General features: G+C 50.1%; 1 protein-coding gene across 1 annotated transcript in view; it reads left to right on the top strand.

The window, feature by feature from the left end:
* The window catches only part of DSCAML1 (DS cell adhesion molecule like 1), a 366160-nt gene that overhangs the window by 307252 nt on the left and 31565 nt on the right, over positions 1-27343 (top strand). The window contains exons 12-18 of the mRNA XM_002693002.7: positions 7458-7657; positions 8212-8308; positions 8925-9053; positions 16065-16232; positions 17409-17479; positions 21739-21979; positions 25485-25631. Coding sequence (XP_002693048.1) covers positions 7458-7657; positions 8212-8308; positions 8925-9053; positions 16065-16232; positions 17409-17479; positions 21739-21979; positions 25485-25631 — 1053 coding nt within the window. The remainder of the gene's footprint in view (positions 1-7457; positions 7658-8211; positions 8309-8924; positions 9054-16064; positions 16233-17408; positions 17480-21738; positions 21980-25484; positions 25632-27343) is intronic.

Below are 27343 nucleotides of genomic sequence, written 5' to 3'. Positions count from 1 at the left end.
GTGGAGAGTGAAAAAGTTGGCTTAAACCTCAACATTCAGAAAACGATGATCAGGGCATCCGGTCCCATCACTTCATGGGAAATAGATGGGGAAACTGTGGAAACAGTGTCAGACTTTATTTTGGGGGGCTCCAAAGTCACTGCAGATGGTGACTGCAGCCATGAAATTAAAAGACGCTTACTCCTTGGAAGGAAAGTTATGACCAACCTAGATAGCATATTCAAAAGCAGAGACATTACTTTGCCAACAAAGGTCCATCTAGTCAAGGCTATGGTTTTTCCTGTGGTCATGTATGGATGTGAGAGTTGGACTGTGAAGAAGGCTGAGCACTGAAGAATTGATGCTTTTGAACTGTGGTGTTGGAGAAGACTCTTGAGAGTCCCTTGGACTGCAAGGAGATCCAACCAGTCCATTCTGAAGGAGATCAGCCCTGGGATTTCTTTGGAAGGAATGATGCTAAAGCTGAAACTCCAGTACTTTGGCCACCTCATGTGAAGAGTTGACTCATTGGAAAAGACTCTGATGCTGGGAGGGATTGGGGTCAAGAGGAGAAGGGGATGACAGAGGATGAGATGGCTGGATGGTATCACTGACTTGATGCTGGGAGGGATTGGGGTCAGGAGGAGAAGGGGATGACAGAGGATGAGATGGCTGGATGGTATCACTGACTTGATGGACGTGAGTCTGAGTGAACTCCGGAAGTTGGTGATGGAGGCCTGGTGTGCTGCGATTCATGGGGTTGCAAAGAGTCAGACATGACTGAGCGACTGAACTGAACTGAATCTACTATACAAATGAGTAGACTATAATAACTAATACTGTTTATTAGTATGACCAGGGGCAAACTGCTTCCCTGTGCAACCTCAAGTTTCCTCATTTGTAAAAGGAAAGGTCCATGTTCAGTTCAGTTGCTCAGTCGTGTCCGACTCTTTGCGACCCAATGGACTGCACCACGCCAGGCTTCCCTGTCCATCACCAACTCCTGGAGCTTACTCAAACTCATGTCCATCGCGTCAGTGATGCCATTCAACCATCTCATCCTCTGTCGGCCCCTTCTCCTGCCGCTTTCAGTCTTTCCCAGCATCAGGGTCTTTCCAATGAGTCAGTTCTTCGCATCAGGTGGCCAAAGTATTGGAGTTTCAACATCCGTCCTTTCAATGAATATTGAAAACTTTAGGATTTCCTTTAGGATTAACAGGTTGGATCTCCTTGCAATCCAAGGGACTCTCAAGAGTCTTCTCCAGCACCACAGTTCAAAAGCATCAGTTCTTTGGCACTCAGCTTTCTTTATAGTTCAACTCTAACATCCATACGTTACTACTGGAAAAACCATAGCTTTGACTAGACAGACCTATGTTGGTAAAGTAATGTCTCTGCTTTTTAATATGCTGTCTAGGTTGGTCATAGCTTTTCTTCCAAAGAGCAAGTGTCTTTTAATTTCATGGCTGCAGTCACCATCTGCAGTGATTTTGGAGCCCAAGAAAATAAAATCTCTCACCGTTTCCATTGTTTCCCCATCTATTTCCCATGAAGTGATGGGACCAGATGCCATGATCTTAGTTTTCTGAATGTTGAGTTTTAAGCCAACTTTTTCACTCTGCTCTTTCATCAAGAGGCTCTTTAGTTCTTCACTTTCTGCCATAAGTGTGATGTCATCTGCATATCTGAGGTTATTGATATTTCTCCTGGCAACCTTGATTCCAGCTTGTGCTTCATCCAGCCCAGTGTTTCTCATGATGTACTCTGCATATGAGTTAAATAAGCAGGGTGACAATATATAGCCTTGACGTACTCCTTTTCCTATTTGGAACCAGTCTGTTGTTCCATGTCCAGTTCTAACTCTTGCTTCCTGACCTGCACACAGGTTTCTCAAGAGGCAGGTCAGGTGGTCTGATATTCCCATCTCTTTCAGAATTTTCCAGTTTATTGTGATCCACACAGTCAAAGGCTTTGGCATAGTCAATAAAGCAGAAATAGATATTTTTCCAGAACTCTCTTGCTTTTTCAATGATCCAGTGGATGTTGGCAATTTGATCTTGGTTCCTCTGCCTTTTCTAAATCCAGCTTGCAATCTGGAAGTTCACAGTTCACGTATTGCTGAAGCCTGGCTTGAATTTTGAGCATTACTTTACTAGCATGTGAGATGAGTGCAATTGTGCGGTAGTTTGAGCATTCTTTGGCATTGCCTTTCTTTAGGATTGGAATAGAAACTGACCTTTTCCGGTCCTGTGGCCACTGCTGAGTTTTCCAAATTTGCTGGCATATTGAGTGCACCACGTTCACAGCATCATCTTTCAGGATTTGAAACAGCTCAACTGGAATTCCGTCACCTCCACTAGCTTTGTTGTGATGCTTCCTAAGGCCCACTTGACTTCACATTCCAGGATGTCTGGCTCTAGGTGGTTATGTAAAGCATCCATCATGGTTATCTGGGTCATGAAGATCTTTTTTTACAGTTCTGTGTATTCTTGCCACCTCTTCTTAATATCTTCTGCTTCTGTTAGGTCCATACCATTTCTGTCCTTTATTGAGCCCATCTTTGCATGACATGTTCCCTTGGTATCTCTAATTTTCTTGAAGAGATCTGTAGTCTTTCCCATTCTGTTGTTTTCCTCTATTTCTTTGCATTGATCACTAAGGAAGGCTTTCTTATCTCTCCTTGCTATTCTTTGGAACTCTGCATTCAGATGGGTATATCTTTCCTTTCCTCCTTTGCCTTTAGCTCAGTTTCTTCATTTGTAAAAGGAAGGGTCTGTGTAGATCATCTATGTGCTTAGTCACTCAGTCGTGTCCAACTCTGCAACCCCAGGGACTGTAGCCCACCAGGCTCCTCTGTGCATGGGAATTCTCCAGACAAGAATACTGGAGTGGGTTGCCATTCCCTTCTCAAGGGGATCACCCAACCCAGGGATCGAATCCACATCTCCCACATTGCAGGGTCATTCTTTACCATCTGAGCCACCAGGGAAGCCCATGGATCATCTATACCCATGCCTTTCAAGAGAAACAAAATGAAAGCTGGCTATATAATTTAAAATCTTCTAGTTGTCACATGTTCAAAAAAGTAAAAAGAAAGAGGTAAGATTCACTGTGATAGTATATTTTATGTAACCCAGTATATCTAAAATATTAACATGTGATCAACATAAAATTATTAAGGAGCTGTTTTACATTCTTTTTCTTTTCCTCCTGTGTTTTTGAAATCCAGGATACACTTTACATCACAGCACAACCTACTTTGGACCAGCCATGTTTCTAATGGCCAAGAGCCACGTGGCTAGTGGCTGCTATAATGACTGCTATCTGGGTTCTGCAATTCTAAGACTTTGTGATTCTGTAAAATAGCTGGCAAGTGACATCTTAAGGTATGCATGTATTTATCTGATGCCTTTCTCAGAACAGGAGAGGGACATGAGACCCTTAGGGTAGGAACAGTATCCAGGTTTCTTGAGGAGTTGCTACATGGCAAGCACTTCATATATACAGACCCTGATTGCCCCCATAACAGCTCTGTGGGATTAACACCCATGTCTTCACATCACAGATGGTGAGTCTGAGGCTTGGAGAACTCAAGTTGCCTGCGTTAAAGACCTCATAGCTGGGTAGAAATACATGCACTTGGCCCCCAAGCTCTTCAAGCTGGGGGAGCCCACAGAAGCAGTCTCTTCTTCTTGACAGATGGGCTCCCCTGAACCTGCCCTGAGCTGTGGGGCTATGAGAACACTGGGTCTGCTGTGTGCTGCTGTTTGCCGTAACAATGGTGAAGAGAGCCCACCCCTGACCCCAGGTGCGGTTAATGCTCAGGACTGAAGGACCAGTTAGGCTCTTGAGGTCTTGTTGTCTCTGATTGTCTCTATGTCTGTCTCTTTTAACAAGCCTGCATGGGAAGACTCTGTGAGGCAGGACTGGCGTGTATGGATGCACAGGCTGTGCACGCTCAAAGGTGCATAGACTAAGGGGCAGGTGGAGTCTGGAACCCAGTTCCTACTCTACTGGCCAAGCTGTGGCTCCCGGCACCGTGGGGCAGCCAGCCAGAGGAATGCCTTTGTAATTCACACACAGGCCCAGGACAGGTGGGTGCAGCCCTACCTGGAGAGCAGAACAGGGATGAACTGCCAGCTTCTCACCCTGGTACAGAGCCTTGAAGTCCTCCTACCAAAGAAAGACTCATCCTTTCCCCTTCTGCCTTGGGCCTCTGGCCTATGCTGGGGCTTGACTGTGCCCCCACCCCCTTCACACACACACACACACACACACACACCACCCACACCCCTTGTCATGAAAACCCCCTGGCCTCTTCTTCAGCTTCAGCAGCAGCCTCTTAATAGCAGGGACTCCCCTTGCCTAGGGGCTAGGCCCTCTTGCCTAAGGGGCTGAGCCTCTCAGGGCTCAGGCCTCCCAGGGCCACAGGCTCTGACCATTCACGTCTGAGAAGCAGAAACAGCCCTAAGGCCCCTCCCCACCCCCACATCCCAGCATTTCAGTGCTTCAGGAAAAATGGAGGCTTCTGCAATGTAAGGCCCGACTTGTTGATGTAAAATCTTACTCTATATTCCACCCAGGTTTATACAAGTGAATTATGCAAATCTTTGATGGAGAAATATTCCTCTGCACATCCTTGAGAGTGTAAAACCTTAGTCAATAATTCATACTCTCATGTCTCTGACTGCAGGCTTTTTCTTCATTATAACTTGCACCTCGTTATTTGTCTTCCGAGTTTTATTGTATATCTTGGTGTAATGCCGTGCATTATAAAATTTATCTGCTTCATTATTTGATGAGCCAGGGCTGAGGATTGTGCTAAGATGTTGGTGTAGGGGCCAGGGGACCAGGACTGCCTTCAGGATCCAGCCCCATGTGAGAGAAGGTAGAGGAGGCGGCTGGCTGCATGGTGACTTCAGGGGACACCAGAAACCACCCTTCACCTCCCACACTGGTTCCAGATGTCCCCTCATGCACTGACTGGCATCCCAGGTCACACCATTACAGCGCTTTGCCTTCACACCTTTTTCCAAAGGCTTATTTGTCCTTAGAAGTCAGATGACCCTGGAGAGTATGCTGGGAAGAATGTTGTCTGAGTAGGTGTTTAAAACTGGAGAGAAAGGAATTCCCTGATGGTCCAGTGGTTAGGACTCTGAGCTTCCACTGCAGGGGTCCTGGGTTCCATCCCTGGTCAGAGAACTAAGATCCTGCATGCCCAGCCAAAAAAAACTGGAGGGCAGAGAATTCCTGAGGATGCTAGGAGGGAAAGGAAAGGGCAGCCACTGAAGTGGATCAGGGGTGCGGTACCCAGAGGGGAGTCCACAGGGTGGGGAGCATAAAGAGAGAGAAGACAGAGTTTCCTCTTGTGCCATAACCCAAGCAGGCCAGTGAGGAGAGGATGCTCAGTGTGAGCAGAGGTCCTCCCCTAATGGCAGGGGTGGAGAATGCTGTCTGATTCTTGCAGTCAACCGCAGCGCCCCCTAATGTGTCTACTCTAGCATGGCTCATGGGTCCTCCTAAGAAGAGAGTCCTGGGGATCTGTACTCTAAGAGGCAAGGTTTCCTGGGAAGTGGGTGAGGAAATGGCAAGGACAAGGACGGTCCTCCAGCTGTATTGGATCTCTTACCTCTCTGGGAACTGCCCTGCACATCGCTGCCTCTGGGCCTTTGTTCCAGCAGTTTCCACCCGCAAGGGTTCCGTTGCCTCTGCTCTCCCCATTTGTATCACTCCACGTCGGATGGTGAGCAGTTCTCCTAGCACAGTGCTTAGCAATCTTTCCTGGAACTGCTGTTGTGCTGTCTGTTCTCACCCCTGCAGCGAAACTCCCAGAGGTCAGGTTTGTCCTGCTCACTCATAGCTCCAAAACCCAGTGTGGCCCTGGCGCCTAGTAGGAGCACCATCATTGTTTGTTGAATGGCTGGGTAATGCCCTTGCAGATGTTCCTTCGCCAAAATCAATTTCTCCTAATACCTCCCTGAAAAACTCAGATTTTCTTCATGTTCATGTTGCTTAAGCAGGTCTCTACCTCCGCCTCCCCTTACCCTCTCCTCCCAGGAGACAAGGACCCTGGGGCTGAGACCATCTTTCCCTCTGCCCCACCTTCCTCCTGCTGCTGGCTGTGGTGCTCAGGCCCAGAGGGGGTCAAGAATGAGAGGCCTCTGCTCACGGCAGTGGGAGGCTCTCCTGATGGCCAGCCAGGGCCTCGGTTGTTTCATGACTGTTTTTTTCAGGTCAGTGGTGAGGGGTGGAGTGGGGGAACCTATTAATGCACTTGTAGGAGTTAATTATGATGCTGCTGGCCAGGGTTTTCTGTTGCATTTTGTTGGGAAGAACTGGGGAGTTTCTCAGCTGCCTGGGAGGGCCCTGCTGTCTAGAAGCAAGGGCTAAACCAGCTGACCTCTGTAAGCCATGGACACAAGGCAGAGACCTCAGGCATGTCATCTGGGGTCCACAGGCCTCCCTGTCGAAGGTGCATGGATCCAGTTCAAGGGACTCATGAATTGGGGCTGGGGTAAAACGGCATCTTTTTTTTTTTTTGCTAACTTCTAACTGAAATTTTGTACTTCCATTCTGAACCATAAGCAACAAACCACAGTGGTAGCGGCACCTGTGACTGTGACCAATAGGTATTTTTGCATCACAGCTGTGGCAGTATCTGAAAATATCATTTATACTATCACTATTATGAAATTGTTCTAATGTAACTCAGCACTAGATCTTATTTCATAGAGAATAGTGAAGAATATATATTATGTGATGAACTATATCAAAAGTTTGCTTTTGAATGTTATTTGTATAACCATACTTTGGTATATCTGGTTTCCTTTGTCATTTTATGTATGATATGCATTTCAAAGGATTCAAAGGATTCTGTTTATTGCCTTAAAGTGAATGAATGAATAGATAGACTGATTCTGAAAAGGGGCCCATGGACTATCAGAACCCCTGATAAAGGCAGAGGCTGCCCAGGTCATGGGTGTGCGGGGAAAAGGGGACAGGCAGTGAGGTTTTCTGTACCCACCTCCAACCATTATTAGACCCTCTCCCTAAGGGCAGATGGGGCTTCTCTAGTGGCTCTGTGGTAAAGAATCCAGCTGCCAACGCAGGAGACTCTGGTTCCATCTCTGGGCTGGGAAGGTCCCCTGGAGAAGGAAATGGCAACCCACTCCAGTATTCTTGCCTGGGAAATCTCATGGACAGATGAGCCTGGAGGGCTACAGTTTGTGGGGTCGCAAAACAGTCAGATACCACTGAGCAACTAAACAGGAACCCTTGGACGGAGGTGCTCCTGGGAGAGGGGCAGCCACGAAGCAGGGGCAGCCACGGGGTGGGGTCATCCAGGGGACGGGTTATCCAGGGGGCGGGGCACCCAGGGGCGGGGCCGCCAGAGGCGGGGCCTCTGAGCTGGGCAAGTGCCCTCCCAGGGCTGGTTTTCCCCACTCATTGGGACCTCCTACACCTCCTCCCTTCTCCAGTCCCAGCCATGATCACCTCCCACCCCAACACCACCATCGCCATCAAGGGCCACGCCAAGGAGCTCAACTGCACAGCACGAGGCGAGCGACCCATCATTATACGCTGGGAGAAAGGGGACACGGTCATCGACCCCGACCGCGTCATGCGGTATGCCATCGCCACCAAGGACAACGGCGATGAGGTTGTCTCCACGCTGAAGGTAAGCACCCATGCCCGTCTCAGGGGGAACCCGACTCTCAGAAAGTGGGGAGCCCACAGCTATTGCATCTGAATCCAAAAGAAGTAAACAGGAGTCTGGGAGCCCCACCCCGAAAAATACCTCTCCTTTCCTACCTATTTCCCTCCTTCACCCACCAACCTATGCCTTGAGCCTCATTCTCTCTCCTTTCTGACAACTCTACACTTTAAATGTATGGGATCCTCAGCCACGCCCTCCCTCTCCCCTCCCTCCTGGACCCCTCAGATCCTCCCTCCATCCTGGGACCCCCTCAGCGCCCCCTCTCTCGTGGATCCCCAGCCCCTCCCTCCCTCCTAAAACCCCTTGACCTTTCCCTGCACAGACTCTTCCACACTTCCATCCATTGAACTTTCTGGGAAGAGGAACTCTTGACAAACCCTGGGTGGGTTCCCTCCGAGAAGAAGGTAGTCTTGCTGATCCCCAACTAGATGGGCCCCCTTCAGCAGATGGGCTCTAAAAGACTCTCCCCATTCCTTCCTCTCTCCGCACCCTCTGCCCCTCGGACTGCCTCCCAGCTCAAGCCCGCTGACCGTGGGGACTCTGTGTTCTTCAGCTGCCATGCCATCAACTCATATGGGGAGGACCGGGGCCTGATCCAGCTCACGGTACAAGGTACCTCACCTGCTCCACGTCCCCAGCCCCTTCCTCTGGGCCCTGGTGCTCACTGCCAACTCCCCTCAAGAGTGGGGGACACTCCACACCCAGGGGCAGTGACAGGAAACAGCTCTGGGGAAAAGCCTCAGTCCACTCTCCCTCCTGCCCAGAGTGGTGCCATAGGGTCCTTCCAGGACACTGCAGACAGTGAGGTCTGTGATGGCAGAAGGCCCTGTGGAGCACACTGTTGCCCCCAGAAGTGGGAGACCTGGATTTGTGGGCCCAGACCTTGGGGGAGGTGTGCGGAGGGAAAGTCAAGATGGAAAACCTGGGAGCTCTGCATGGTGGGAAGCAGGCCATCAGCTGTGAGGGGTCCCTCCAAAAGGGGCTGAGGAAGAGAGGGGAACAGAGCAGGGACCCAGCACGCCCACTTCTGCCTCTGAGCCTTTAGATCTAAGTTTCTCCTCCATCCCTATGCTGCCTTGCCCAAACTCCAGGGCTCAGGACCCTCAGATAGACCGTTGTGTCTCCAATCCTCCCAGCACAGATCCCTTGATCTCTGCAGAGGGTCGGCAGGAGGCTAAGCTCTCTGCTGCCATCCTCACCCCTGCCCCCTTCCCTTGCCACTCCCCAGAGCCCCCTGACCCCCCAGAGCTGGAAATCCGAGAGGTGAAGGCCCGGAGCATGAACCTGCGCTGGACCCAGAGATTCGATGGGAACAGCATCATCACGGGCTTTGACATTGAGTACAAGAACAAAACAGGTAGGTGAGGGCTCGGCCCACCATAGCGCCTTGCACCACCTGCCTGGACGGTGTCCCTCCAGTGTGACGGCCCCTGGCTGTCAGGGCTGCCCATCTCAGACAGACACACAAGCCCTTGTGTCTTCCAAAGGAAGGGACATTGGTCAGGTTAGGAAACCAGGGGGCAGGTAGAAGGACCTCTACAGTTGATAGGGAGGAAATGTCAGTCCGTCCTTCCCAGGACTGACCCTGGGCAGATCCATAGGGTGGTCTGATTTAAAGCAACTTAAAAGTCACTGAGCCAGGAGCTACTGGCTGTATATGTGGGGTCAGAGACATCACAGTTTCACTGGGTCATCTAGGCACTCCAGGTTTGGGATGATGGGGTTGCTTGGGAGTCAGAGAAGCTGGTCTTTCCCAAGAATGAGTCACTGGGGAGGTAGGAGTCCCTGGAAAGTTTAGATCTAAGTTTCTTCTTCTTAGAAGCCCTCTAAAACCCCTCCCTTGGGACTCTATTAATAGCTTCTAAGAGATTGCCTTCCACTGTGAAGCCGCTTAGAGCAAAGTGAACAATGGACTCCTGTGTCTCTGGGGAAACCAGGGACCCACAATCAAGTGGCAGGAATGGCAAGGAGGGGACAGATGACCTGAACAAGAGGTCAAGCCAAGAAAGAGCCATAGGTGATCACGTTTCTATCTGCGTGACTATTTCTAAAAGGTACAGGCGACAGGGGGGCTGCCCCGGAGAGGCCCTGGGGTGACTTCAGTGCAGGTGAGAGAAGGAGAAACATACCTCTCCTCTAGGGTCCTTTCATACTTTCAGAATTCAAGACCATAAGCCCATATAAGCCTTTCAAAGTAATTTTAAGGTAAAATACAGAAAGCAAATCTGGAAAACTGAAGCCTCCCCAACCGTCCTTCTCCCACCAACTCCAACTCATCTTCCAGGACTCAGCATAGATCCAAGGTTTTGTTTCCTCAGAAGCCTTCCAGACCCTTCCTCTCTTCCTTAGCACAGCACACAGTCATTGGCTGACTGACTATCCGCTCCCCCAAAGGGTTAGCCCCAGGATAGCATCCACAGCTGTGTTTACCTCTTGAGAAGCCGCCCTGTCCAGGGCACTGGGTGCATCATTCTTGAGGCTGGTTTCTACAGGAAGGAACCCTGCCCTCAGAAGCTTACAGTCTAATTGGGGAGAAAAGTCAGCTCAGAGCCAGACCTCCCGAGGTCACTGTCAGTGCAGAAGGAGAGCCATAGAGAGAAGGGGGCGCTGCACAGACAGGGGTCATCAGAGCAGCACATCTCCTGTCCTTGCAGATGCTGCTTTGAGTTGGGAGAAGATGGGGAGCTAACGGGGCCTAGATTCAGGGAGAGGGACAGGGCCGAACCCCAGCATGGTGCAGTGCGCTCCGGGGAGTGGCATGTCTAGCAGAGGGTTCACAGACCCAGTGGTGCTAGTGGTAAGGAATCCGCCTGCCAATGCAGGAGACGTGGGTTCAATCCCTGGGTCAGGAGGATCCCCTGGAGGAGGAAATGGCAACCCACTCTAGTATTCTTGCCTGGAGAATCCTATGGACAGAAGAGCCCGGCAGGCTACAGTCCGAGGGGGCACAGAGAGTTGGACATGCCTGAATGACTAAGCACACAGACCCAGTTTCTGGGTTTTTAGTCTTATTAGACTAAAAAGTGCTTTGGGCTCCAGGTTGGGAGGGGGCCTCTGAACTGAGCTTTTATTTCCTTGGGGAAGGTCATTGAAAGCCACTAGCCATGTCTGAGATCCTAGTGAGAGATTTAAGCAACATGGCACCTTGGCAGGGGTCGTCAGGCGGGAGGAGGGGTGTCCAAGAAGTGAGTGAGCAGGCTGCCGCCGTCCTGTAGCTGGGACAGGTGATGAGCAGGGGCCAGGCAGCAGTGGAGGCAGAGGGCACAGAGAGGAGAGGAAGCCCACTGGGTTCATCTCACATCTCAGGGCTTCCCAAGGCTGGACACAAGCTTCCCAGGAGCCAGACAAGAAGGGGCGGGTCTGTCCACAGCCAGCATCTCCCTGCCTGGTTGATGTAGCTGGCAGGGCTCCATTCCTGTTGGGGGAGTGGATGCCCAGGCTGTCACTTGGGGCCCTCCCCTACTGCTCATTGGGACTGCTTCCCTGCCCTCCTCCCTCATGCTGCCCCATTGCCCACCATCACCCTCCTCCACTGACCACCTTCTAATGTGTGGAAACCTTTCCTGGGGCGCTGCTCAGCCAGGCGAAGCTGAGAACATCACACATCTGGAGAGCTGTGCAGAAGGAGAGATGGGCAGGGAAGATTCTATTTTCAGAGCTCATTCACGTCTTCCCCCAACCCTGTCTGGCTCTCATGAAAAAGGAGGAACCATCATACCCACCCCAGCACCAGGGCACCAGGATGGATGGAATGGAGAGGGGAGGATAATGAAACTCAACCTCAGATTCTCCCATCCACAGGAGCTTTGCACCTGTAAAAAAAAAAAAAAAATCACAGGATCAAGAGCCCAGAGAAGCTGGGCTGGTCCTTTCTCCAGTCTTCAGGTAGGCCTACTCTGGGCCATGCCACTCAGACAGGCATCTATGCTGGCATTTAGGAAAAGGAGTCCCGTGGGAACTGGGGAGCATTACCATTGGAGTCAGGCAGAGGCTGTGAACACAGCATCGCTTCCTCATCTGTGAGGTGGAAATAGTAATGCCTGTCTTGTGGGATTGTTTTGAGGACTGAAGAGAAAGCAGCTAACATGGGGCCGTAGTTCCTCTCCTCCTTCTAACTGAAATAGCTCGTGTGGCAGTTTATAGTCCTGTGGGACTTGCAGGCTGAAATGTGTGTCTGTCAGTCAGCAGCATGTATTGAGTGCCAGTAATTTTGTTGCAGAGTCATGCATCAGCCATGTGGTAGAAAAGAGAAAGAACGAGGAGACAGAGCATTGCCCTTGGAGCTGATAATGAAGTTGCAGAGGGAATATACAGAGATGTACACATACTTGAGCACACACACACACACACACACACTCGCAGGTACTTTCAGGACCATTACAAAGCACTCTCCAATCACATGTAATATACCACAAACTAAATTACGTGACAACTGAAAAAGGTATCCTAGGGAACGGATGGGTGACTCAAAGAAAGGAGGGGCATGTGTGTGCATGCGTGTGCGCGTGTGTGTGTGTGTCTAAGTAGATCTTCTGCCTGCATGCAGAATAGTAGAACAAGAACAAGTTTCAAAGCAGAAGACTGGGGTTGACCAAGTGTCAGGGTTGTGTGATCTTTAGCAAGCTACTTAAGGTCTTTGTGCATCTCTGTCAGTACAGATAGTGGCACATACTCCAAGGTGGCTGCGAGGAATACGTGAGCATGAAGATTTATGTGCCCATGCCTAACACAGAGCCCGGCGCATGGGTCCCCATGCTGTGGCTCCTGTCCCTTCCCTCTCGCCCCAGACCACACCCTCCTATGGCTGGAACATCTGTCCCTGACCCCCCTTCTTGGTCACAACTGTGCCTTTGCCAGGTTTTCTGCCATGTTGCTCATCATGCTAATTTTCCCAGGGAAATTACCACGTCTGCCCTTTCTAAGCCATCGTGCTCACGCTGACTTCTCCTGGCCCTAGGCAGCAGAGTAATAATACATGAATGCTGAATGATAAATAGCACCGTCCACACAAATCTATCAGACAGCGCTGCGCAGATTTAAAAATGCAGACACCACATTTCGCCCCTGTTTTCCAAGCAAGGAGCAGGGATGGGTTCTTTGAGGATGGCCCAGAAGGCAGCCTCATGGTGGGAGCCATCAGCCATCATGGGCTGAGCCAGAGGGTCTGGTGTTGGGACGTGGTGAGTGGTCGCGGTGATCCAGGAAACCCCTTCTCGGTGCAGTGGAGATCATTGTGGTGGGCTCAGAGCCATGATGCAAGGAGGAAATCAGAGATGCAGGATGGACTTGTTTCCCCAGCACAGGCAGCTGAATGCTCCAGATGTGGCTTTTGTCCAAACGCTCCCCCTTCTACAGTGAATATGTCTCCTGAAATACCAAAGCCCCCAGGTCCCCTCCCAGCAAGCAGCCCACTAAGTAGAAGACACTGACATCTCCCCAGCCGCTTCCTTATTTTTTAAGAAGAATATTTTGCATCATAAACCCTTTGATGAAGAAAGGGAGTGAGAGCCCTTAATGAAATATGTTAATCTGGATAAGCCAGGCTCATATGAAAGGGAATATTAAAAGAGACAATATTCACCAAAGCCAGCTCAGTACTCTGAGAGCTGAAAAGGAAAGGGGAGAAAATAGGGCCACTGATTTCAGCTATTCAGGTCAGAGAGATGGCAGTGATCAAGTTTGGAAAATCAGCGAGAGACCTCCAAATTTGACTCTGATGCATGAGCCTGCAGGGGCTGTGGGGAGAGAGCTGTTTTGTGCCAACATCAAAGGTGATTTGGGAACACAAGGACAAATCCACCTGCAAATGACTGGCAATAGCAGAAAAAAGGGGGCCACTCTCTGGGATCCCCCAGTCTTCCTATGATTGGCAGCTAGGGAGGAGGCAAGCAAGGGAAAAGCAAAGGGTATTTACTATGACTGCAGAATGTGGAGGAACCACAGGTCCAACATCCAGGACCACAAAGTGGGCTCTGATCTAAAACCAAGAGTGGGTTTTAAGTGCCCAGCGTGTGCCAAGTGGGTGAGATGGGCAAAGTTGTAGATATGGTTCCTGCCTTCAGGGAGCTTCTCTGTGTATAAATGGAAATAGAATCCAGGGGTGGGAAAAATGTATGGAGTGAGAGGAGAGCCTAGGATGGAGCCTTGAAGAACTTGAACCATAACGTAAGAAAGATGTACCTGCAAAGTGAAGAGATAACCCAAGAGATTAGGAAAAGCTGGAAAGTGAAAGTCACTCAGTCGTGTATGATTCTTTGTGACCCCATGGACTGCGCAGTCCATGGCGTTCTCCAGGCCAGAATACTGGAGTGGGTAGCCATTCTCTTCTCCAGAAGATCTTCCCAACCCAGGAATCGAACCAGGGTCTCCTGCATTTCAGGTGGATTCTTTACCAGCTGAGCTACCAGGGACTCCCTAGGAAAAGCTAGAGACTGTTTTAATAGACACCCAAGAGAAGAGTGTTTTGGGAAGGGACAGGTTTAAGTGTTGAACACACCTGGAAGGCCAAGTGAGAAATCGCACTTGATGACATGAGCATCACCTGTACAGTGGAGATATGGTGCTGACGTCATAGAAAGGTATGAGGAGTGAATGGTGTCCGGCACTGCACCTGGCACATCACAAGTGCCTGGTAAATATTAGCACCTCTCTTTTTTAGCCCCTTAGTTTTCAGACACATCATTTGGGTCTCCTTCCTCTGCCTGCACTCATCAAAAATGAATGCACTGACTCATGATCGCTGTCCCTCTCCTATAAACATGGGCAAATCAAATATGATGTGTGAGCTGGCACCAGTTCCCAGATGCCACAGAGAGAAGTGAACACCTGCCTCCGCATTACTAGCCCATTTCCTCCTGAGCCAAAGTGGTACCCTCGGCAGGAAGGAGCCTGCATGTTTGAGACTCTGGCTTAACCTCTCACCCCAGTGACTTTTGGGCAGTTGGGGTGTTTTGAAAAGACAAGGAGAATATACAGTTTTTCTGAGCATCTACAGTCTGCCATTTGTGACTTTGGCTCATGAAACCAAAGAATTAAATGCGAAACTGCAGATGGGGAACTGGGCCAGTGCCCTTCAACAGATGCCAAGCTGGTGTGGCTAAAAGAGGTGTTTTGAAATGCATCAAGACCTCAATTAGCCAGAACCTGGGGGATGGGATAGTCTCTTTGGGTGAACTGATCCTCCTGGTTTACCAGGCATTAGCTTAAAAAAGAGTCTTCCTAAAAAATTCTAGAATATGCCATCTTCCCTCCCTGATTCAGGGATTAGACTGTAGTGAATATAATTTAATCTTTTCTACTGACAGTTTTCAGAATCCTCTACTGTGGATTTAAAAGACATGGAAAATTAGACTGAATAGTCGCATCAGGACGTGCCCCGGGAAGATTCTTAAGCTCCACTATCAGCTAGTTTCCTTGTGCTTTGCCTTTTTTTGTCTTTTCAAAGCAAAGTGCCAATAATGTAATCTGGTTATGAATTCTGGGTTTGGACAGTACTAGCTGAGACATTGCTGTAACTGCAGGCCCTTCCATTTCTCTCTGGAATCCCCTGGTAGGTGCACAGGAAAAAATGCATTGAATGAATGACTGGGTTCCTCTGGAGATGCAGAATGTTTACTGTCCCAGTATCCCTGAGTGGTATTTATCGGGTATCTTTCACATTCTACAATTTCACTAAACATTAGCCCTGGAATGGGCTGCCAGTCCCCCTGGATAAATTGGGAACATGCTCATTGCTTTGTTGGCTTCTGACTCTAGAGATTCAGAGACCATTCTCTTGCTGATGAGAGAGGAAGGGGTTTGCCTAGGGACTCTGCCACTTGGTTTATTCCCCTCATCAGCCTAGGAAACATTCAAGACCATCACCACACAAATCCACAGGAAAAAGAAATACAGAAGCACACACAGAGGAGGAGAAAGGGGGATAAGACTTGGCTTCCCCGTTTGCACTGGAATCTTGGGTGGAGGGGGTATCTCACAGTTATAACACATCACTGATGTGGTGTGAGAGACCAGGAAAGGGGCACTGGCCAATGAGACCCTAAGAGATAGCAAGCATTGGTGATCTTGGAAGGGGCCATAGGAAACATCTCACCTGAGGTTTGAGTTTACCAGGCGGCCCTGGGTAGAGAAGAGTTAAGCTTCCTGATTCCCCAAGCAATGGACTTGCTGTTCCCATCCTCAGGCATCCCTTGGTCTCTTGAACTTCATGGAACAGAACAGTTCTCTCTGAAATTCTCTTGCTGCAGTCTCTGTAAACAGGACCTCTCTGGGCATCTAGGTTGAGATTGGGATGTTGCTGCTGCTTGAGGCTGGAGAGGGGTCCTGGAGTTTATCTGGCTGAGGTTAGAAGTGGGTGTCCTCTCTCCAGATTCCTGGGACTTCAAGCAGTCCACACGCAACATCTCCCCGACCATCAACCAGGCCAACATCGTGGACTTGCACCCGGCCTCCGTGTACAGCATCCGCATGTACTCCTTCAACAAGATTGGCCGCAGCGAGCCGAGCAAGGAGCTCACCATCAGCACTGAGGAGGCTGGTGAGCACCTCGCCCTGTCACCCCTGCCCATGGGCTCGGAGATCAGGGACATCTGGGGCCCTTACCCACCCTGTCCATTGGCAGTGGGTTTGCAATTAGAAGAGTGGGGGGTGGAGATTCCAAGGTGTGTGTGTGTGTGTCTCCCTCTGGATCATTGGAGACCCTTATCCCTGACCTTTGCCAAATGGGTTCTAGATGCAATGCTTTCAGGAGCTGTCCGAGGTTCTGCTCCCACTCCACTGGCCCCAGCCTGTCTGGCAAGGACAGATCTGCAAAGGATGGGGGTACTAGTGCCCTGGATTATCTCCTGTGACTTTTGCCATGAAGTTTTCCTGAAAATTTAAGCAAGATTTCCCTTATTGTATTTTCTCTTACCTGTCATTGCAAAATAGAAGTTAATACCAAAAAGTACATATACATGTGCAGTTTTACACATAATAATAAAGCAAAAACTAGTATAACCAACACTCATTATCACTTCCCAGAGGCCCTCTATATACCCCTTCTCAACCATAACCCCATCCCTCCCCCTGAAGTAACAAGTATCCCAGCTTCCTTGTTTCCTTTTTCATACATGTCACTAGTATATGTACATATAAACATACAGTTTAGTTTTGCCTGTTCTAATAGAATGTATGCATGAAATAATACTTCATATATTCTCTGTGTTTTCCTTGTTGTAGTCTAGATTCTTTTTGTGAGCTTCAGTACAGCTGTATGATTTGTCTATTTTCATTCCCCATCCAAGGAATATAAACAGTTGCAGAATTACAGACTCACCAGATGGACAAACTTCTCCCTTTAACTGAAAGAAAAAAAAAAAAAAAAGCCAAAATGTTTTCCAAATTGCTTTCTCTCCCATGGTTAGTGTATAAAAGTTCCTGCTACTTCATATTTTGGTCTGCACTTTGTACTATCAAACTTTAAAAAAATTTTGCCAACCTGCTGGATGTGGAGTCATACTTAATAGTCGTTATTTGCTATGTTTTCAGCAAATTATGGAGAATGAATAGGAAATTTAAACCCTATGATCATTTCAAGAGGGACTCAAACAGAAGTCCTCTGCTGCTTTAGACAAGCTTTTCCTTTCTCCAGCTCAAGGATGGGACTGAGGGCATAGGGCTCTTTTCTTCCAAGACGTGACTCATAAGGTTATTTCTCCCAACCCCACCCCAGCTCCTGATGGGCCTCCCATGGATGTAACCTTGCAGCCAGTGACCTCACAGAGCATCCAAGTGACCTGGAAGGTAAGCAAAGTCAAAAGCATTTCCCCTGAAATGCCTCCCTCCCTTCCCCATCCTTAATCTTCAAATGAAGCCCCAACAGACTTGCTAGTGTCTGGTGTCTTGCAATGCCCACGTCTGTTTGTTGCTAAATACTGAGGTTGAAGGAGTGGGAAGAGAGGAGGATAGAGGAACTGGTCCCCCCACCAATCCCCACTCCCTTCTCCACCATGGCTTTCTGATGGAGGCCTGTGCTTGGAGTGGGATGAAGAATTTGTCAGTGCCAAGGAGAGAAGATGATTCTTTTACCATGCTGGTTTGTCCTACAAACTCCACAGGTTGTAATATATCTAGAGCTGGAATTGATTTTGTGTACATTTCAAAGGGGCTCTATGGATAACAGGAGATGAAATGACAGGGTCTCACCCTTGTCTTGGCCCTGTGACTAGAGCTGGGAAGTAGGGTGAAACCATACCCTATGTTCTCACGGTCAAGACTTCAGCAGGGAGCTGAAGTCTTTTCTTGATTTCCTCCTGTGTAAAACCAGGATGAAAAAATAACTGCCCTCCCTAGCTCTGGGGGACAGGGAGCTGTAGAGAAAACAAACCAGTATGTGCCGCAGCCATTTCTAAGGGGAAGAAACTTGTAGATCTAGAAGGTATCCAAAGACTCTGTCACTGATGGGAAATCTTGGAGGCAATTCCACAGCAGGGCAGAGAACCAGCATAACCTTGAGCATGACCAAGGAATGCTTTCCTGGGAAACTCTGGCCTCATCGCCACATCCCTGGCATGGGCACAGAAGGGCTGCCCATTCTGATGGCTTCCAGCTGCATTTTCCAGTGTTTGAGTGTTTTCTTGCACTAACTTATCTGTTCCTGTGGAATGGACAGAAGAGATATTTCTCCTTCCTATCAGAGGAGGCCACGGTATAGAAATGCAAGGTGACTTCCGTGGTCATTCAAGTCATGACAGGTGCAGAACTTCACTGCACATAGTCTGGAGCCATATCACCCACAGAAGCCCACTGTCCAGAGGTCAGGAACAGAGAGTTTCCTAGAGCCCATTCATGTTCTTCTTCTTGAACATTAGGGTTTAGGGGGTTACCTCATCTACATCTGGGCTCTGAGTCCAAGGTCATTTTCTGACTCTAACTCCTGGTAGAAAAATTCCAGGTACTTTAGTCCTCCTCCTAGTCCCTTCATAAAGGTAGACTTGAGAATCAGAGAGATTCAAAAGGGTCTAGTAATATTTTCCCTAAAAAAGACCACATATTTGGGACCTCCTTGGTGGTCCAGTGGTTAAGACTTCACACTTCCACTGCAAGGGATCCAGGTTCAATCCGTGATCAAGGAACTAAGATCCCACATGCTGTGTGATGTGGCCAAAAAATTAAACAATTCTTTAAAAAACCAAGGGAAAAAAGACTATATGTCTTGGCGTGCACGCGCGCGCGCACACACACACACACACACACACACACACACACACACACACACGGCAGCAGAGCCTGGTTCCTTCCCGCTCCAGAGAAATAACCAGGACAAAAGTGGGACAGAGGCTGGGCAGTTGGCCCTCCCTGGGTACCAGCGCTCCTAGTAGATAGATACCTGGAGCCCTGGTTCCCTCCAGGTTCAGATCTGGTTGCCAGAGCTTCCCTCAGAAACTGGGAGTGAAGCCTGGAGTCTAGATCCCAAGTCTTATCTGCATCCTGATTCTGCATCCATTTCCTAAGAATACTCCAAGGAAGCCTGGAGGAGGGGACGGGAATGAATAAGTATGTAAACCTCTGAGACATTTGGCTACAAAGCTCCAACCCGGAGGTCGATAAAAATTTAGAATCAGATTTATTTCTCCAAAGTCTCATAATGAAAAATAAAATTGATTAGAAAGTTAGAACTTCAGAATGAACCAGCCTATCAATAAATTTTGGGGCTGACTTCTCAAGGGAATTTTTTTTAACACCAAGAAACAGATTAATGAAAAATAAAGATTCACTTGAAAGATAAGTCACTTCATTTTAAGACTCTTTCCTTGAGATGGATCACCACTGCTTTATGACATAAATTTGCAATCAGCTCTATTGATTTCTTAATGCTTCAGAGAAATATTGTTAAGATTGATTTAAATCCTGAGTGTGCCTGGTTAAGGGGGTGGTGCCATACAAGGAGAAGGGAGAGAGAGGGAGGGAGGGAAGATATGTCAAGATTTGTAAAAATGTGTGAATATCTATATGTATGTAGCAAGGTATGCTTGAATGCCTACCCAAGGCCTCTGCCAGTATACATTTGTGTGAATGACGGTGGCGTGGTGCTCTGTGTATCACACATAGACAAGTGTATACTGTGTGCAGGCGGCTCTAGGTACGTAGGTGTGTGTCATTGTGTAATGATGTATATATCAGTGTATTTCAACGTGGGCACAGATATGTAATAGAGTGTATGTCAGTGTGAGGACAAGGGCACCCTGAAGATATGTTTGTGTCTATAATAAGTGCCTGAATGTGTGAGTGTGTAGATTATTTGTTGTTTAGTCACTAAATCGTGTCTGACTTTGTGAACCAATGGACTGTAGCCTGCCAGGCTCTTCTGTCCATGGGCTCTCCCGGGCAAGAATACTGGAGGGGGTTGCCATTTCCTTCTCCAGGGGATCTTCCCCACCCAGGGATTGAACCCTCCTCACCTGCATTGGCAAGCAGATTCTTTACCACTTAGCTACTTGGGAAGCCTGATTGTGTAGATACAACACCCACATTCAAAAATTCCCCCTCTTACCAACTATCAAACAGGACTGTCCAAGTGCAGAGAGAAGCATTATTCAGGCAGCAACGAAAAGTCAAGTCAATTAAATACACATACACCTAGTTAGTGAGTTCAAAACAATTATGTGAAATTTAAAACTTCATTATATTGAGTTAACGGTGAGCTGAAAAATGCAGTTCATTTAAAACACTCATTGAATTTAAAAAAATGAGCTGTTTTACTAACTTAATTGTTTTTGATCACACTATTTTTTAGTACAGTAAAAGGTGGGCTTTTAAATTAACTGCATCATCTTTACAACCCTGATTCAAGCTGTTTTTCTATGTACTGGTGTGTGTGCTGTCTCAATATATAGATGGGCATGTCCCCTCTTTAAAGGAGCCAGTTTCTATTTGTGAGTCTGTATGTTTCTGGCCATGGGTAGGTATGTATTGGGATGTTTGTTTTGATGGGTCTGGATTGCGTGTGTTCGTGGTTCCAGATGTAAGGGGACGTATCAAGATCCTGTGTATGTGAGTGTGTGTGTATATGTGAGTGTGTGTGTGTATGTGCGTGTGTGTGTGTGTGTGTGTGTGCGATCATATTCAAGAATGTCCGTGTCAGTGTTTCCCTGTTGATGTTTTCTCTCTCAGAACACCTGTGTGTGCGGCTGGTTGTGTATCAGGGTTTTTGCTGGGGGTGAGAGTGTATTTTCCACCCCAAGACTGACGCCAGTGGAGTCTTCTCCCTTGGCCTGCCCACCTGGGATCAGCCCTTCATTCCCGCCAGCCCAGGCAGAGCTCCGAGGTCCCCCCTGTCACCCCCTTTTCACCCCATCTCTGTCCCTCCGTCCAGAAGCCGGCTTCAGGCCTGGGCTCTCCACGCACCCCAGCCGCTGGCCAGGATGTCAAGGGCGGTCCAGCTCCAAGAGGGGCTGGGCTCGCATCAAAGTCAAGGACTCTTTTTTTTTTTCAACTTGTGGTACCATACCATTTTATGTACACAAAACGGATCGTTTTAACCATGTTCATAGGTAGAGGTCAGCGGCATTGTACAATTACAGTGTTGAGCAGCTGTCACCACTGTCCATCTCTAGAACTTTCTCATGATCCCAAACAGAAACTCTGCTGGCCCAGCCATCCTAGCCCCCAGTAACCTCTGTCCTACTTTCTGTTTCTGTAAATTTGGGAATTGTACGCACCTCGGAGAAGCACCATGCAGTATTGCTCCTTTTGTGTCTGGTTTATCTCACTTAATGTATTTTCTAGGTTCATTGATGCTGTTCAGTTTATCAAAGTTTCATTCCTTTTTAAGGCTGAATAATATTCCATTGCATGTATGGACCACATCGTCTTTATGCATTCACCTGTCTGTGCACACTTGGGTTGCTTTTACTTTGGCCTTGACTCTGGGTGGAATGGGAGCCTTGGGAGGCTTGGGAGCAAGGGAGTAACATGACCTGCCTTTGGGTGTAAGAGCATCCTCTCGGAATGTCACTGAGTCTTTGTCCCCCTCCACCACCCTCCCACTCCTACACTCACAGGCGCCCAAGAAGGAGCTGCAGAACGGTGTCATCCGTGGCTACCAGATCGGCTACAGAGAGAACAGCCCGGGTAGCAACGGGCAGTACAGCATCGTGGAGATGAAGGCCACTGGGGACAGCGAGGTCTACACCCTAGACAACCTCAAGAAGTTCGCCCAATATGGCGTGGTGGTCCAGGCCTTCAATCGGGCAGGCACGGGGCCCTCATCCAGCGAGATCAATGCCACCACCCTGGAGGACGGTGAGGGCACCAGTAGAGGGTAATGGGTACAGATGTCGGCTGCGGGCAGAGCCGCAGGGCTTCCAGGGAGGGCTGGGGGCCCTTCCCTGCTCCTGGGCCCCATCATCCTGTGGTACACACAGCCTCCCTGGATCCCTCCATCCCCTCTCACCCATTGGCTTCTCAAGGGATGCTTGGTCCATTTAGGCCTCTGGGTCTCTCCATCCATTGGCTGGCTCTCTATCCATCACTTTCTAATGCTCTGCCCATCGGTCTCTCTATTGAGCTACTGGTCTGTCTGAGTGCCTGTCTGTGCATCTCTCTGACTCTCCATCCATCTTCTCCCTCTGCCTTTTCCTCCTCCCTCATCCTGGCCCCTCACCCATCTCTTTCCCCAAGCTCTTTCCTCTACACTCTGGGTCCTATTTCTCCTCATTTAGGCCCTCCAGGTTGGAAAAAGGGCAGAAGCCAAGTTACCTATGTACTTCTGAGCTAGAAGCTGTCCACCATCTGTTTTAGAGACTGTGGAGTTACAAAACACCAAGGTCCGTGGACAGAAGATTTGGAGCCCAGTTTTTAAAACTGAATTCTTTGAGGGTTGGAGAGGACTCCAACTTTGAGTGAATGATGGGGCCTGGTTTCTCAGGAGGAGAGGGTTAAGAGGCAGCAGGAGCATGCCTGCTCTCCAAGCGCAGAGAAGACCCCACTGTTACCTGAGCTTGTGCTAGGAAACGAAAGGAGACGTGACCCTTGATACCCACCCCAAGAGACGTAGCCAGGCTGGACACAGCCCCCAAAGAGCAGAGTAATAGGGCTTCCTTAGTTTGGCACCCCACTCCAGTACTCTTGTCTGGAAAATCTCATGGACGGAGGAGCCTGGTAGGCTGCAGTCCATGGGGTCACTGAGGGTAGGACACAACTGAGCGACTTCAGTTTCACTTTTCATTTTCATGCATTGGAGAAGGAAATGGCAACCCACTCCAGTGTTCTTGCCTGGAGAATCCCAGGGACGGGGGAGCCTGGTGGGCTGCCGTCTATGGGGTCTCACAGAGTCGGACACGACTGAAGTGACTTAGCAGTGATACCCCAGCCTAAGACCAAGATATGAGATTAAAACCTGTCACTGAGTCTGAGCCTTCCCCCAGCAAAGGGAGGGAACTGACTGCCCTGGAAACATAATGCCATTGCCCCGTGGCCACCCAGATACCCAGCATTCTACCATTAGAGAGTCATTCCTTTTGCTAAGCAATGTCCTCTCCCTACCTCATTCTCTCTGGAAACGCAGACACCTTTGGGAGGGAGGACACATCAGGTCAGAAACACCAGAAAGTAGATTAACTCATATCAGTTGTTCTTAATTTTTGCTACAAGTTGGAATTATCTGCGGAGTTTAAAAATCCTGATGCCTGGCCTCATCCCCAGAGATTCCCATTTAATTGCTCTGGGGCTCAAGCTAGGCTGTGAGAGGGAGCAGATGTCAGTGCACTGAGCCCCTGGGAGAAAGGGAGAACACAAAAGTTGGGAAAGGTGCATAGAATGCAGAGAGGTCCAGAGAAGCACCTGAGCGACATACCATCCGCTCCCTCACCCCCTCCACCACCCCACATCCTCACCAGCCCATCCCCCCACAACCCACTGCTGGCCACAGGGCTGGCTGGATAGAGGAAGACCAGCTTGTCACCATTAAGTACCAGCGATGCCATCCCAAGCAGTACTCTGACACAGTGCTTCTCAAACCTGAGTGCACATCAGAGGGTTGTAAACAGATTGCTGGGCCCTCCCCCAGAGTTCTGCTTGAGCAGGTCTGGGGTGGGAGCCAAATATGTGCGTGTCTAATAAATCCCCAGGTGATGCTGATGCTGCTGGTGCAGGGAGCACCTGTGAGAACCCGAGCACTAACAGCCAGGTCATTGCCCATAAAAGGACCCAAGACTCACGGAGGCTAAGAACCTGTCCAGATTGCCCATCTGATGAAGAAGAGCCCAGGTCAAAATCCAGACCTGACCCTGAATCCCATACTCTTTCTACTTCACCCCGTTGTTACCCTCTTGCTTGGGAGCGAGGCTGGATGCAGGACCAAATGACATGGATGCAGGATGCTCAGGGAAGTCACCCGCAGGGGGAACAGCTGCCCCAAGTCCATATCAGCACTCCTGACCAAACACTAAACTCCATCCTCCAGGGCCATCCCAGAAAACAACCTGGCCAGGCCCACCCTTGGCTTCCATGAGGGCCCCACATCCCTTGCTTTTGAGAGGGATACAGCGGGGCTGGGATTACCAACAGGGAGAGATCAGCATGGGCCGTGGAGACATTTTCCAAACAAAGGAGGAGAGGGGGAAGAAAGTTTCCAGCAGCATTTGCTCAGCAGTTTTTCATACTTAATTAAGGCCCTCGTTAGCCTGTCAGATCCTGATCGTTTCCTGGCAATATTAGCACTCCTCCTGGGGTATTCAAGGGCCCCTGCCTTAGCAATAGTGTCTTTTCCATAATTATATTACCTTCATTTTGTTCGAACGGGCGATCTGTATTAGTTTATTACACTGGGTCCCTAATTACATGGTGCTTATATTTTTACACCTAAGTAATATGAAACAATAATCATTCTCAGAGAGGATCGTTAGGATGATGTATTATCATTTAAATGCTCATAAAAATTAGAGTTGCCTCTTGTGGGGCAATGGGATCTAATTACCTTCCATCCAGCCTGTGCCTCCTTTCTCCCACTCAGAGCGAAGCAGACGTGGCCTTGCCCTTTGCCCCCAGCTCCTCGGAAACCAGCGGAAGTGCCAGCAAAGTTGCCCCTGGCCCAGGTGGCTCCTTGGGGCCTCGTGTCGCCCCTGTCTCTCGTCTCAGACGGGCGAGCTGCAGCTGGGCCACCCCCAGAGGCTGGGACTTAGGTTAAGTTCTCAGATGGAGAGGGTTAAAGGCAGGGTGGGCCACCCAGGCTGGTGTGTTGGGTGCAGGGACAAGGGACAGAAGTGCAGTGATTCCAGAAGTCCTAAAGTTGTCTGAGGGACCTCTCCTCTCCTGCCCCAGGGTTATTTGAGAGCCTCTTTCCTTCTTTTCCTTCCCTTCAGTTTGGCACAGGGGCGGGGACACACATGGCTGGCAGCCATCAGATAAGAGCATCAGTTACAGACTCCCCCCGGGGCTGGCTTGGTCTTCCACATTCTGTTACGTTCAGCGGAGGTGGACTCCCTGGGCTGTGGTGCCCACTGGTGAACCCCCAGGAGCTCATGCCCGGACTGCATCACCTTCTTCCCTGAGCACTTACTCAGAATCAGGAACATGCCAGCCAGAGCCCAGGAACCAAGCTGGAAAGACCTCTATTCACCCAAATTTTCAGGGAAGGAGACTGGTTTCCCTTCCCAGCCACCAGCCCAAACTCTCGAGGCTCATTGAGTCAGGAGGGCCTCCCACTTGTGTGACCCGAGGTTCCTCTGGCCGGGCAGCAGGGTCCTGCCTGCACATGCGTGTTGTCCTGTACCTCCCTAACCAGGCCCTTTGGCTCTCCCCTCCGCAGTGCCCAGCCAGCCCCCCGAGAACGTCCGGGCCCTGTCCATCACTTCCGACGTGGCCGTCATCTCCTGGTCGGAGCCCCCGCGCAGCACCCTCAACGGCGTCCTCAAAGGCTATCGGGTCATCTTCTGGTCCCTCTACGTTGACGGGGGTGAGTCTGCTGGGGGTGGTGGCCGGCTCGCGGGGTGAGAGGCCAGGGGTTGCTGGAGGCCCACACTTAGAGCTGAGCATCTTCCCGTGGGATGTCGAGCGGAAGTCCAGCCTCTCCCCTGCACCCGTTATTCCCATGCCAGAGCCAGGGGCCATAGTGAGAGGTGGTGTGCACGGTCACCTTTCTGCTGGGGACAGACACCAGCTGCCCTGTTCAGCTGTATGTTGGGCAGTGGCTTAAGGGGTGAGATGGACACACTGGCTTTTCTGATGGAATGTGTTGGTATGAGGACTTTGTGGCCATGTCAGTCAGGAAACAGGTGGTATACTCAAACGGGACAATTGAGACTTTAATGAAGGCTCTGCGTTCAGAGGAGTGTGGCGGGAAGTTGGGGTCCCAGGGACTAGCACCAGCAGGAAGCTGTCACCGCCTAGGACTGAGGGGCAAGAGGAGGAAGCAGGGTCCCTTGGCCAGATGGATGGCGAGACCTGTATTCTGTGCAGCTGAGCTACCCAGGACCTGGAGACGAGCGGGGAAGGGTGCACAGTGGAGCTGCGGGTAGGAACAGCAGAGGGAGGAGAGCCAAGACAGTGGCCCAGCCCTTTGGGCGCCTTCCCACAGGATGAGCTAGTGCAGCCCCGCAAACACAGCAGCCCCTGCCCACTGGTGCAGCAGAGCCCTGGACCAGGAAGTCACGCAAGCCAGGGGCCCAGCATCCCAAACTGTGGACGTGAGTTTGCCTCGCCATATCCTGAGCCTCCTGCCACTGGTCACCTGGCCCGTTCCTTCTCTCCTGGAGGACCTGGGACTCCAGCTCACCCCCAGCCCCCTGGGCCAGCTGCCCTCCCCGTCCCCCACCCGGGTACTGGTCTGCCCAGAGGCACTGCTGACAGGAATTCTCTCTCCCTGCCACGCCTCCACCTTCTCCCCCAGGAGTGCGGAGCCCTGCAGGTCTTCTGGGGCCTTATATGGTGAGATGGCCTCATCTCATCTGTGCTGAGTCACAAAAGGCTCATTTTCCAGAACTCGCTCCCCCTTTTCGAACCCTGTGGCTCCCCAATTCAGCCCTCAGGTGAGAAAGGCATCAGCTTCACTAGTCTCCAAAGGCCACAGAATTGATGGCCAGGCTGCCCTCCTCCTGGGTCTTTCTCTGGCTTTAGTCCTAGACAGGTCCACTCTGGTTTCTGACCTCCTGGGAAAGGAAAGTCCCACTTCTCAGGCCTCTGAGGCCCCCCTCCACTGACCCAGAGTCCCCTCAGGCTGGGCCTGGAGTCCTCACCCTCTGGACCCTGGCAGACTGTGGCCAGTCTGCGGCTAGGCCCGAGACCAGGCCTCTGCCTGCGCCAGGTCCCTCGTGAGGCGCCAGGGTGGGTTTGCTGGCACTTGTCTTCTGCACAGCCTGTCCTCAGCTGGTGTCTGGGGCTGTTTTCTAAAAAATCCCAGTAGCCTCAGGGGGAAGGTTGTCAGCTCAGAAGCCTCTTTCCTCCTCTTGAGACCCTGGCTGTCCCACGGGACGCTTTCCCTAAGCTCTTCTTCAGCATCTACAGCAAGTTCTTGGCAGATCCAGGGTGACGGGTCCTCGCTGAGCCTGAGGAAGGCCTGGCCCTCCCGGCCATGGCTGTCACTCCAGCAGCCTCGCCCATGTTCTCTCTGCAGGTTCTTTGCAGACAAGATGTCCTTGATGTGGGGGGAAGGTAATGGGGACTTAACCC

Source organism: Bos taurus, chromosome 15 (genome assembly GCF_002263795.3).
Source record: "Bos taurus isolate L1 Dominette 01449 registration number 42190680 breed Hereford chromosome 15, ARS-UCD2.0, whole genome shotgun sequence".
Lineage (NCBI taxonomy): Eukaryota > Metazoa > Chordata > Mammalia > Artiodactyla > Bovidae > Bos > Bos taurus.
Note: the sequence above shows the minus strand (reverse complement) of the source record. Positions and strands in the feature narration are given on the sequence as shown.